At 44.0% G+C, this 12901-nt stretch overlaps 1 protein-coding gene across 10 annotated transcripts in view; it reads left to right on the plus strand.

Annotated features, from left to right (window-relative positions):
- Positions 1 to 12901, plus strand: part of ATXN2 (ataxin 2) — a 2542428-nt gene that overhangs the window by 1518454 nt on the left and 1011073 nt on the right. For 6 of the 10 annotated variants that reach the window (XM_069619525.1, XM_069619517.1, XM_069619521.1 and 3 more), the window contains one exon: positions 6672 to 6738. In XM_069619525.1, the coding sequence (XP_069475626.1) occupies positions 6672 to 6738 (67 nt within the window). The remainder of the gene's footprint in view (positions 1 to 6671; positions 6739 to 12901) is intronic. The other 4 variants (XM_069619518.1, XM_069619520.1, XM_069619523.1 and 1 more) reach the window with 1 other exon arrangement.

The raw sequence follows: 12901 nt of genomic DNA on the forward strand, positions 1-12901 counted from the left end.
CACTGCAGTAACATATTACCAGGGAACACCATTACCACCCCCCACTCAGGTAAACCAATCTCATTAAACCACTCATGTACCTTTGACTCATCTAATGTGGTTTATGCGTTGAAGGGCCCGTGTGGCTTCTATTATGTTGGCATCACCATGAAAAAAGCGAAGACCCGATGGACTGAACATGAGTCTAATATACAAACTAAGAAACTGAAATCACTGGTTGCTATGCATTTTATTGAAGCGAGACACTCTATTGCACAACTGAAATGTATTGTTTTAGAACAAATCAGAGGGGGTGATATCCACAGGAGACATTTGCAAAGAGAGATTCTATGGGTTGATTTACTGGATTGTCCTAGCCCTAGGGACATGAACTGTGACTTAGATCTCATGTGCATTGTCTGAGAATTATCTCAAACCTGTATGTTCTGCAGAATTTGATTGCGAGTAGGTAACCCTATGAGTATTAACATCATGTCAAACACCTTTACAGCCTGTGAGCGGGAAGACTCCCGATCCTATATGATCCATCCAATTAGATTGTGAGTAGGTAATCCTTCGAGCTCGAACATCATATCAAACACTGCCACTATAGACTGAGCGGGTGGAAAACTGAAAGTGGTGATACCGGAATATTAAGTCGGAAAGCGACGCTTGCCGCTATCGGACCTCTACCTTAACTCTTACGTTAGAGAGATTATGCTCTAGTTCCACCCATTGCTACTACTGTGTTTCCATACTGGGTCTAGTGCCATGACACAATAAATGAATGATCTAGTGTAGGGGACCCTGCACTATCTCTTCTTGTCTTCTTATCCGCCTAACTTGCATGACTTTTCTTCTCTTCATCTTAGATTACATGGCTGTTTGGCCACCTAAATGAGCGCAGGCATGGGGCACCCCGCGGATCTACGTCTGCGATTTTGCCCCATTCCCTGCACTAATCTAACCACTTTATGTATGTTTCCGTATGACACACCATATTATGCCCAAAGGTGTATCTTTAATACACGGATGTTACTGTTCCCCTTTACGAAATATCCAGAATGGCCAAGGGCCATGTGTTAGTGACAATGAATATTATTGTCTGTGCTCAAGTATAATATTATGCTATATTTACTTTTTCCATCCTGGTTTCTGCTTACCACCGTGATCTAATCTATCGGATTAGACATGTCACTATTGGGAATATTACAGGCAACAATACCTGCCTATTTATCCCATACTAAGATGGCGGCCGATGGACGCAGCACTGATGAGGTTGATCGCAGCTACCATGAAAACAATAAACACAGTGAGCACTCGAGCCGCCTGTTGTGCAGACGGCTGGCTTGGCACTCTGCACTGTGGAATGCTGAGTGAGTAGACTTGACACTTTGCTAAACTAATGATTTTCTGGTTACGCTGCTATCATATTTTAATCCTTGCAGCCTAATGATAATACGCGACAACTTCTTTAAGTAGATTGGTTATTTCCATCTTGACCGTCGTTCCGTCTACGTTCGTGCAGTTTTGTAATAAGTTATGACTGCACTAGATAAGGTCTGTATGAACATGACAGATACCATCTAAGTAACAGAGGTGCAATATAATATAATATACTTACTCTATTCTAATTGGGAGACTGTCCGGCCCTACATGACTCTGCATATAACGTTGTATGAAACCAACGATTCTCTGGTTACGCTGCTATCATGTTTTGATCCCTGCAACCTAATGTTAACACGCAACAACATTTTTAAAATAGCTTTGGAATTTCCATTCTGACCGTCGATCAGTTTACGGAAGTGCGACTGTTTGATAATTATCACTGTGCTGGATAATGCCCATGTTAACACATTATCTATCATTCAGGTTATAGATGAGCAATGTATTATGCTTATTCTGCTCCAATTGGGAGACTTTATGGCCCTACATGACTCTTCATATTATGTCGTATGAAATGCCAGCAGCCTTTCTTTGAGACAACCTTATACTACTTTCTTATTCCTACCACTTCACACAGTGGGACAGCGCCAGTTCTACAATCCCATTACCCGGCTCTATGAGCAGATAGCACTGCCGGGAAAGTTATGCATTATCTCTTCATAACGCACACTATTGCTTTGTAATAACATAACCAGTACTGCCTTTGTAGAGTAACACTATCTATTTTACAGGCAGAACTCTTAAACCACCTCTGACCTAACATAAGGTCAGTATACTCTTAGCTAAATCTAGTTTATACACCTGGAGATTCCTATACATGGGAACAGTGGAACTAAAAGTCTATTTCCTATCCCTTAGGCTAGAATTTTCTGAAAATTTCACTGAATCAAACACTCCCAGCCCTGAAGATTGATTCATTTGAATCCGAAACGCGTTGGCATGAACTATTTTGAGAGGAGTGTATTGGAGTACTCATTCCAGAATTATCTCGGATTATATGATGAATGCAACATGATGTACTATTATTGATTTGTAGTGACCCATTTTTAGTTGAATGTTGAAAGTCTCAACGCTCTGTATTGGATACTAGCCACCAAATACAGATGGTTACATTTGACAAAGAATATAAATTGAAATATTTTTCTATGTGAACTGTTTTGATTTTCTTTCTTATATGCTTTTTTCATATAAACTGTGTTTTGATCTTATTCATTACATGAGAATATAATTATTACGCATGGATTTGTTTCTTGTTACTGATATTTGCTAAATAGATGAATTTGATGCAGTGAAACAATTACCTTTGTGGTCTGTGAAAGGGAGCCCTCCATACTTAGTTAGCCCTCCAGTTCCCCAGAAACATAATTACCCTGGGATATTTAGTCCCCCAGGGAGTGCAACATAGGGTTAACAATTGGCAACAACCAGTTTTGTTTTCATAGGAGAGATGTAAAGCCTGCAGACAAGGCATTCGAAAGAGGGGTAAATCTGAGTGGGGATGATGGTGGCAGGAATCCACTCAGAAAAGATGAGGGCTTACAGCCAGGTGGTTCTGGGGGCGGAGCGGAACTTGTGGCCCTCTGGGAGGAGAGTCTGAAAGCTTGTGACATAGCTGGCTGTAAACCATGTCTCAGTAAGACCAAGGACATCGAAATCCAGTTCTTCGAGGATGTGGTAGATGTCGGAGGAGTGTTTGACAGCAGAGCGAGAGTTGAGAGTGGCAAGATGAAGAAGGTTGCCAGCCTTAAAGACCTTCTGGGGAGGGGGGACAGATCATTGGTACACCCTGCAGAGGTGTGGAGAGAGCCTGAAATGGGACAGGGGAGAATGGAGGAGTGGGCAAGGTAGCCAAGGAATGAGAGGAGGGTCAGCCGGAGATTAAAGGAAGTTGATGAGGCGAGGCAACCACCTATCAAAGCAGAGGAGATTGGCCTGAGGACCTTGGACCATGATAGTGCAATTAAGGTAAACATGAAGGATGACTCTGGATGAGTGGAAGGAATCCATGAGGACTTACCAGCGGGTGCCACCATTAATGGGAGAGGAGGAGACAGGACAGAGCACAGAGATCATATGCCGGGTCCATAGATCCCGCGAAGGAACGACAAAGAGAAGGTCAGTGAGGGTCTGTTTCGAAGAGGCGCTATAATAGGTATCAGCGATAGGGAGACCTGGGTTGGAGGCCAAGATATCCTTTTTGAATTTCTTCTTTCCAGACTTAGTGAGAAGGGATAGATGGGAGAAACAGAAAGCGCCATGGGTGGGAAGAGCAAGGAGGCAGAGGGAGGAGTATGCAAGTACAGCGGTATGGAACAGTCGCTTGGCTAGCAGGTTACAATCAATGGGCAGTTGAATGCAAAATACACCCAAGTTTGAATTTCAAGTTAAATGCAAGGCCCTGTTGTTAAGGTGACGAAGTGGGAGGCAGATGGTAAAGGTGAGGTACAGAACAACTTAAATGAGTACATAACAGGGAGAGCTGAGAGAACAGGGCAGTCAGGAGGTAACTAAGCCATACAGGGTGAGGTAAGAGAGTCATGATAATCCAGGTGACCTGGGATGATGGCCTCAAGGAGGGTTGGGCTGTGGTAATAGGTATTGTGTCGCCTCCATTCAGCGGACAGGATAGCAGACATGGGCCTTCCTCGTGGGCCTTCGGAGATGGTGCCGGCTCCCGCCTCCCGGATGCTCTCATTGGGCAATGAAGACCCAGTCAGTCAATAGGGTGTGGGAGTCGGGCAAAGCAATCACATTCAGGAGCTAGAAACAGATGAGGCCATCTTGGAAAGGCCAGTGCCCAGTATGGGACAGAGACTGACCGTGAACAATAGAGGCAAAACCCACGAAATGGGTTAAAGGAATGCAAAGATTGCTTTTTCACGCAATTCGCCACCCAAACACACAAAATCGGATTTTTGTTAATCTTTTTTTTTTAAGAAGAAAAAGAAGAAGAAAATGTGTCTATCAGGTGCAATGTGCAACGGTAAATGCAGGGCTTACCCTGTAATTCAAAATGGTCTCAGGAACACGTAGGTGGCAGGAGAAAACAGCCACTGAAGCCGCAGATGCGAGGGTCCTTCAGGAAGGCAGACAAAGAATCAAATGGAGAGAATTCAGTTGATAAGCTTGTGCAGCTTGTGCAACTTCTACCTTGTGATACTGAGACAAATCCAACCACTCCTATCAACTGAACATTGTGCTCACATTGCTTGTTCCATAATAGGTGCCAAACTCGATTACTGCAGCACACTTTATGCTGGCACCACATAGCACACCTTACAACCTCTGCACTTGATCCAAAGTACAGCATCATGCTTAGTTACTGGATCACGGAGAGACTACCATATCACTCAGATCCTATGCAAACTTCACTGACTACCACTAACAATCCTTTTCCTGTTATACTGGCCTGCCAGGACTATTTAATCTCCTAACCCTACTACAAGTACTCTGTGCTGAGGCTTACTTCACACTAAATCCTCGACTTTCAGTAACATTTAGATTCACAACTTTTTCTGCGAGGACAAAATACACATTGGTGCTTTTTGTTACCCTTTTTTATTTGCCACATACACTGTAGGTAATATTCCTCTCCTCCTTGATATCTCTTGCATTGAGGACTTCTCTCCTGCCACTCTTGATCTCTCAATTTCACACCATTCACCTGCTGACAATGTCTCTTTATAACATTTCTTTCTTTGGCTTAGGCAATGCTTGTTGGTGTATTGTGTAATTATTTTCTCTTCCCCCTTATGGGAATACTGGTCACAATCTGTCTGCAGTATCATTCTCTTATTACATGGCCAATGTGGTTTACTTGGGCATGGTGGTTATTGTTTCTCTTCAGTAGGGCCCCCTCTTTACTTTGGCCGTACAGATTTTATATAGCTTCATTATTTCCCCTTCTTCCTCCTGGCAATAACTGTAACCTTTCTTTTCTGACTTTCCTTTTAAGTGGTTGTAACGGCAATAAGACTTCATTGCATTAGTTTGATATTCAAACTATGGGTTTGCAGCCATCGTTGGACTACAGAGCATTCCGGGGTTACCTAGGACAGGCCAGATCACTGGTCTCTCTACTCGCATCTGCTCGAACTGCTGCATCTGCTGCTCTTAAAACGCTGAACAGCTTGGATTTTGTTCCTGCGCCCGCGCTGCTTGGAAAGGGAGCCTCTCTTGCTCCTCCTGCACTCTGGTGCTTGCCAGCTACCGGGACCAGGCAGGAAGTAAGGAGAGCTTCTCTCTCCCAAGGGACAACCTGTCAAAACACTGCTTCCCACTGCTAAAACTCTGTACTTCAGGTTAAATACCCTCTCAGGACAACCATCCATTTCAACACAAACAGCAGCTCTGGCATATTTGTTTATCTTTTTCAGCTGCTGCAACTGTGGCTCACAACTCCGACTACTGCTCCAACCTCTTGTTTTAATGGCCTGCACCTGAGGGGGCATTATATACCCAACAGTCCCGCTCAGGTTTGGATCATTAGGATCATTTAAGTGTATAATGCAGTTCCGTGCCTCTGAGCCCCTCTTCCTCATCTCAGTACTTGGGGCATTGTGTGACTTGAAGTCCCCAATGTTCTGATTACTTTTTGTATCATAGGTCTCAATCTTACAGAAGGCCGTTAAAACTCTAGGGTCTCTAGTGAAGTTATTTAGAGGGTACTCCCAATTCTCCTGACCTGAGTCCTCTCTCATGTGATCCTCCCGCAGAAAACCACCCCCAGTGTTAGAATCAGAAAGCGTCTGCCTTTCTCTGGCCACATGAGAAGGGTCCCAGGTCAGGTTTCTTGAGATAATCACTTCTGATCCATCACATAGGCGAGTAACAAGTGGCAAGACTGGAAAACATGGCTGGTCTTGATAGTAATTGCAAGGCAGTCATTGCATTGGGTATTGGATAAAAATATATACGTTGTTAAGGCACTGTACATTAGAGAGAAGCATTGTATTACTAATGAATCTAACATTGCCATAAATGCATACTGTTTGTGGGAGTATATTGCAAAGTCATGCACTTTCTTTTAAAAGCTTAATCTTGGAGACCCAATACTTGGTTCATTTTTCACCAACTACTTCTGCCCGTAAATTAGTAAAAGTGTGATTGGCTTGTGCCTCTTCCCCTTTAATATAGTTGGTTAAATAAAAATAAAATTGAGATTTGTGATGTTTGTAAAGAAATAATTTAGTGACTGTATAATGTTTTCTGTCACTAACTGTTTCATTTTCCTTCATACATTTCAGCCTCTCTATCCTATCCCCATGACACAAATGCAAGTGAACCAGGCCAAGACCTATAGAGCAGGTAAAGGTGAGAGAATGCTGCCTGTGTTCTGTTTTTCAGTGTGCATGAATATTGTATGATCTACAATAGTGACACATTACTCTGGCATGCTGTTCTGCCTCCTTCCCAACTAGTTGTTAATGTGCTGCTGTGCAAGCAGGGCCTGAAAAGTCATATACAAAATAAGCTATTGCATTAAGAGCTGTAACAATATCCTTCGAGCGGCTGTCATCGCCCATATGAGTTAACAATTGTCACCAACACTTTTGGTTACCCTTTATTTGTTTTCTTGATTGATGTTATGTACTATAGAAACAATTCTTCAACTTGGTTGAAGAAATGTATTGGTTATCCTGGGCACTTGGCTGTGTCTGACCCACACTGAGCGAGTTGTTTTTAAACTCCTTTTCACCAAACATCTATGTAATCTGCACCCAATGTGCAAGATTGAAAGTTTCATCTTTCCACTCCAGCGTTGTGCTAGCAGTTTGAGAGTTCTCGTGGTCATGCAAAATAGCCAATCACTCTGTGTGCAGGCAGAGTCTGAGAAGTCCAAGCTGGCTTTGCATCCGTTTGTCCGTGGATTGTTCATAATCCTGGGAAGAAATCTAAACAAACAGAAAGTAGGAGAAAAGTTTGGTTGACCTTCATTTTGTACACAAATTGAAAGCACAAATGTATCATCCAGTACCAAACAGACCCAAGACCCTTCAGTTCTGGGGAATTACTATTTTCTTTATATGTGAGCAGGCAGACGGGTTCCCATCACTTTGTAGAGGAGGTAGAGCATAGTTTCCAGTACACTAATGTTCCTATCAATACATTATTTTGCACTTAAACTGCATTACCTTGCCTCAGTTTGAGTCACTTGTTAGGTGATTTTTGTTTAGTGTTTGCAGTTTGTTAGGGAGAATTTTCAATTTAGTGCTAAATTCCTCCCACCTTAGAGACCCCCAGCTCATTATTGAACTTTGGGACTTGTACATTTAATTCTATGTGTATTCTGTGTTTCGTTTGGTTGTGGCACAGGGAAGTCTTTCAGATTTCCCAAAGGTTTAAATACCTTCTTTTGGATACTCTACTGTTTCCAATAGCAGTGAAGTGAAATTGATTTTACTTACATTTGTAACTTTCTAGACCCAGCACACACTATCTTACAATAGGGTGCTGGATGTGTTACTTACTATCCCCTTTTGTCTAGCTTGTCATGTAACAATTTTATGTAACCCTTTTCTCGATGAATGGCTGGTGGCAGTGGTTTACTCTTAACATCTGTGGTGTGCTTACACCGCGGGCTGCGTTTGCAGCTCCAGTAAAGCACCCAAGGGTGCCATTTTGTGGAAAGGTCCTTCTTGAGATTTACTCTGCGTGTCAAAGCAGGTTTGGTCCCTTTGTTCGTTTTGTCTTTGGTGGTATTCACAAGTGAAGCCTGCCTCTGGCACCATGGTGTCTAGCGGGATTAGGAAGTGAGGGAGGTGCCGAAATTCCCTGTGCTTAGTCTCCTAGGAGACAGAAATGCACTCTTCAGTTATTGACAGGCTGGCTGTCTGGCAAGGACAGCCTCCCTGCTGGGTGACTGCCAGCTAGGCTGGAATGAATGAGAGAAACCTGCATAAAAGGCGAGGATTTTTGGCTTGGAAGGCAAAGTTGACTAATGGACGAAGGAATCCGAAGAAGAACTTGGAAGAGACGCCTGCTGCAACTCCTGGACCGTTAGTTTGCCTGGTGAAGTCCTGCTGCTTTGCTGAATCTCCGAATTCGTTTCGACTAGAGAAGCCCTGCAAGGACGACTTCTCCCTTTGAGTTAGTGGGACCTATCAACTCCTAAGCCACCTCGACATCTTCTCGAAGCTGGTTGCATTTCCACTGCAGTCGCTGCTGGAAACCGTAGAGCCTGGAAGAGGAACACCAGTTTATGGGCATTGCTTTTAAGTTGTCCAAGTAAAGTCTATCTCAACAGCAAAGAGTCCGCTGTGGTGCTATTTGCTGAGACACGAGGATCGGAAACTGCAAAGTGCCACTGAATAGAAGTTGGTCCTTTTCTGTTGCAGACCGTCCCGTTGCAGTACAGGAGTCCTCCAGACGTCCTCCCTCTTGTCTCCACGACTGAGGCCCAGGAACACAGGATTTGCAGAGCTGCACAGGAACAGAAGCCAGCCTAAGCCCTTTACTTTTAACCAAAGGTACTGTAAAGTCTAAGAGAACTTACCTCTTGTTGTGTAACCTCACTTGTTCTCAGTGGAGACTTGTCTTTGTTGCTTCTGTAGAGTTGCTGACAGCTTCTTTCTCCAGCGTGGGGTTTGGCATGGATTCACATGCTCATGAATATTCCCCGTCGTCGGGCTCGGAATCCTCAGTAAAGAAGAAAAATCAGTTTGTTTTGTTTCTGAACGGTCTTTCCCCTAATAACCAATCACTGGTCTCTGGGTCATACTGCTCCCAGCCAATGACTGCCCTTTAACTAAGCCTTTGCTCTGGCAGCCATCTTTAGTTTTTTATTGCACATTCAAGTGTTGGGAGTCCTCGTGCTATAGCTCGTTAGCTTCTACTGCTCCACCGATTCATCATCCGATTAACAGGGACCCGTTTTTGGAAGCTTCTATGCCCCTCAAGAGCAGTTTTTCGTCGAACTTCACTTCTTGGAGGATTCCAGAAGATACATGAGGCCTAACCTGTGTGGACATGGCCGAAGACAAAGGAGATTCGACGCCTCTGTTCAGGATCTGCCCAGGATGTGGACTACAGAACGTCTTCAAGGAGGATGGGCACTCACGGTGCCTTTACTGCCTACACTCGGACAAATCACACGTGGAGGAGGCCTGTGCGCACCATGAAGGACTGTCACAAGCGGCTCGCTGAGTGGCTGGAGACAAAGAACCCGGTGGCAGGTGATCCCAGGCAACGTTCTTTTCCTAATTGAAAATCTGAGCGGTCTTCTAAGACCTTTGAGAGCGCTCCGGCGACGGGGGGTCCGACAAAAGGCAAAGCACCGCGGGCACCAGGAGCGCCGTGGGTACGGGTTCCTTGGCGGCCAGGCTGTGCGCAGCTTCGCTGACTCGTCAACCACGAGCCAACGCTCCGGCTCAGCGAAGAAAAGAAAGTCTGAGCAACCGGGTAGACTGCGCTAGAAGGCCCGATGGTTTCCGACAGAGAAAGCCAAGGGTGGGCTAGGTGCTGACCCTCCCCCTACGGTGAAGGCCTCAGACGCGCCTAAGGTCGTGAAGGCCCAGGTTCACCAGGCCAAACAGTCTATTGAGGGAGTGGTACAAAAACTGAAGGAAGCAGGAAAACTATAGCCTGTGGACCAGAGTGTTATTGTAACATCAACAACGGAAAAATTGTTTAGAGAAAAATATTTATAGTAATGTATCAAAATGTATTTGGAGTGATACAAAGATTAAAAAAATAGTAAATGAATCACAACTTATTAAACACTAATAAATTCAACATAGCAAAACAGCAGCAAAATATGCCTAAAATAGGCTAAAACATCATCAATCACACTTTCCATTCATGGTGCAGCATTCAAACGCAACTCAACATACAGTGACTGACATCCAAAATACTAAAAGACAAAAAGGACCATACTAAAAACATATGAGGAGGGAAAATTCATAACTACTCCCCATAAAAACATTCATTATTATAGTGTTTACAAAACACACAATAGAATTTATCCGAGAACAATCTATTGTAAAGGTGGATCAGAAAAAGGAGATACAAAGATCACATCACTAAGGTTTTTCTCGACCGGTTTTGACGTGGAGTGTTGGTTTACACAACGTCTTCATCAGGAGGCGGATGTAACCATAATGTAAAAAACACACAAGAACATGGCTGTAAACTAATACATCACAGACCCTTACACATGCAGGCTGCCTGACTAAGAAGGCTTCTAAAAGCGCCTACATTTTACCACAACAAATTGGGGCTATATATACCGTCATGTGAATTAGTGTACTGGCACCCCTGAACAACAGGTATGAACCCCAGAGCAAAGGGTTAGTGACACCCGATCCAGAACGGTGCTAAGTGGTGGTGGACCGTCCAAACCAGGGCGAACCTGCAGAAGTGTGCAAAAGGCCAGTGTCCACACCAATGACAAATTGGGCCCACTAACCTGGTGAGCGACCAGCTGCTGTAAACAACAAATGGAAGAAGTGAAGCAACCATCTGACAGGGCTTCAGGGCTGTGTTCTAGACAGACAGAATCAAAATGAGCCCAGCTAAGCAACATAAAACCTGGTCTATAAGTGGGCCGCCAAAATTAGATAAAAATAAAAATAGAGTACACAGGGCCTCACCTGGTGGAATCTGTTAAGCTCAAAGATGTCCAAAGCTTCACATGCTAGATGTAGGTGGACAGATTGGAAACTGTCAGGGTGACCAAGGCAGTGGGCTGCAACTGAGAGAAAAAGCAGAGAGGCGGCCCAAAAGCACCAGTTAGTGTTGCACTTACTGATGGAAAAAGTATGGACTCAAAGCTCAGATCAAGAGCGGCCCACTATGAGTGAGCAGCCGCAGCCCTAAAAATGTAAAGGTCACACAGAACACCCCCACATTGAGTTACCAGGGTGCTGCTCTGACAACCAATAGAACAAGGGTGGGTTAAAAATGCACTGAATTAGGCAAGAGCGGAGTCCGAACAGGACCGCTTAGACACCAACAGCAAATGCGACCTCAACATTTGCTTAAGTCAGAAAGGCGCGAGGCCTCGTTTGCGGAGCGTGAAAATGGATTTAAACGAAATGCGAGGTTAGGTGGCCAGCAACGGCTGGGCTGGACATAAACACCCCAACATGAGGCACTTACCGTTTCTGAGTACACGTGGACTCAAGGAGGGACGAAGTAACTCACTCTACGGTCTGCGGCGAGATGTGCCTAAAACGCAGCGCATGTGTATAAATTACATGCAAATGGGTAATGACTACAGCCTCGAGGCATGCTGGGCGGGTTTAAAACGGAGAGTACCTGAAGCCGCGCATGCGTTTGAAATGCATGTAAATTATTAATGGCTACAGCAACAGGGCGTACTAGGCAAGCTATTAGACAGGAAATTCCCGAAAGGCCGCAATTGTATTTGAAGTACATGCAATTGGATAGTCACTTCGGCAACAAAACGTGCTGGGCCGGCTTATAGCTGCTTAATAGAGGCCCAAAGGGCTCCAGGCACGGAAATGTAACAGGAGCGTAAGTTGCGGGCACATGACCGCCAAGGAGGAAAAAAGATGAAATAGTAAAGAGTCACCTATATGTAGAACAGACATGAATGGGCACAATGTCTGTTATAAATACTGAATAAGGTTATTGAAAATTACAACTGCAATAATGGAAAATAAATAAAAAATTACTGTAAAGAAGCACTCGTAGGACACTCAAAAAAAATGACGATGCAGATGCATACCGAGGCCACCAAAACATATAGACTATGTCTATACAGCCAACCAGGCCCTGATCATGGGAAGAAAATTGAGCCATTAAGGACAGGATGGCTAGACCCACTAATAAGCATTGAAGTCCCATGATTCCAATGTGTTGAGGCCTTTTTGGAGTGTCTTTAAGTTGAAGATCCACATTTGTGCCTTGTAGGACAATTTATTGCCCAATTGCACTGGGCCATTGGCAAAAAAGTTCTATGCAGAACCATGTTAAAGAATCTGTGTCATGTCCGATTTCAACACAGTGGATAACTAATGGTGCAGAGAGAGTGCGCGTTTTGATTTTTTGAGCGATGCTCATTGATGCGCAGATGGACCTCCCTGGAGGTTTTTCCTACATAAAACAGGTGACATGGACACTGAATCGCGTACACCACATTCTTACTTCTGCAAGTAGTGAATGTACGTAATTGTCAGGTCCTGCCATTGTAGGAGAAATCTATCATTTTTTTTAGAAAATGTACAGGCTACACATGAGGTGCACGGGTAGTGACCTTTAACTTGATTGAGATTGATATCTCTGACCTGATTGGTACGTAAAGGGAGTCTAGTGGCTGGAGTGAGTTTCTGCCCCAAATTTCTGCTTTTTTGGAAAGCAATTAATGGTTTCTGAAAATTAAGATCAGTGGCGTTAAGAATCCTCCAATATTTCTAAATGATGGCTTTAATTGTCTCACTATGTTGGCAAAAAGTGGACAAACAGATTAGCTGTTCTTTCTCAACAATTTTAGGTTTAGGCCTAAGAAGGGCGT

This window comes from Ambystoma mexicanum, chromosome 10 (genome assembly GCF_040938575.1).
Source record: "Ambystoma mexicanum isolate Mex_15411 chromosome 10, UKY_AmexF1_1, whole genome shotgun sequence".
Lineage (NCBI taxonomy): Eukaryota > Metazoa > Chordata > Amphibia > Caudata > Ambystomatidae > Ambystoma > Ambystoma mexicanum.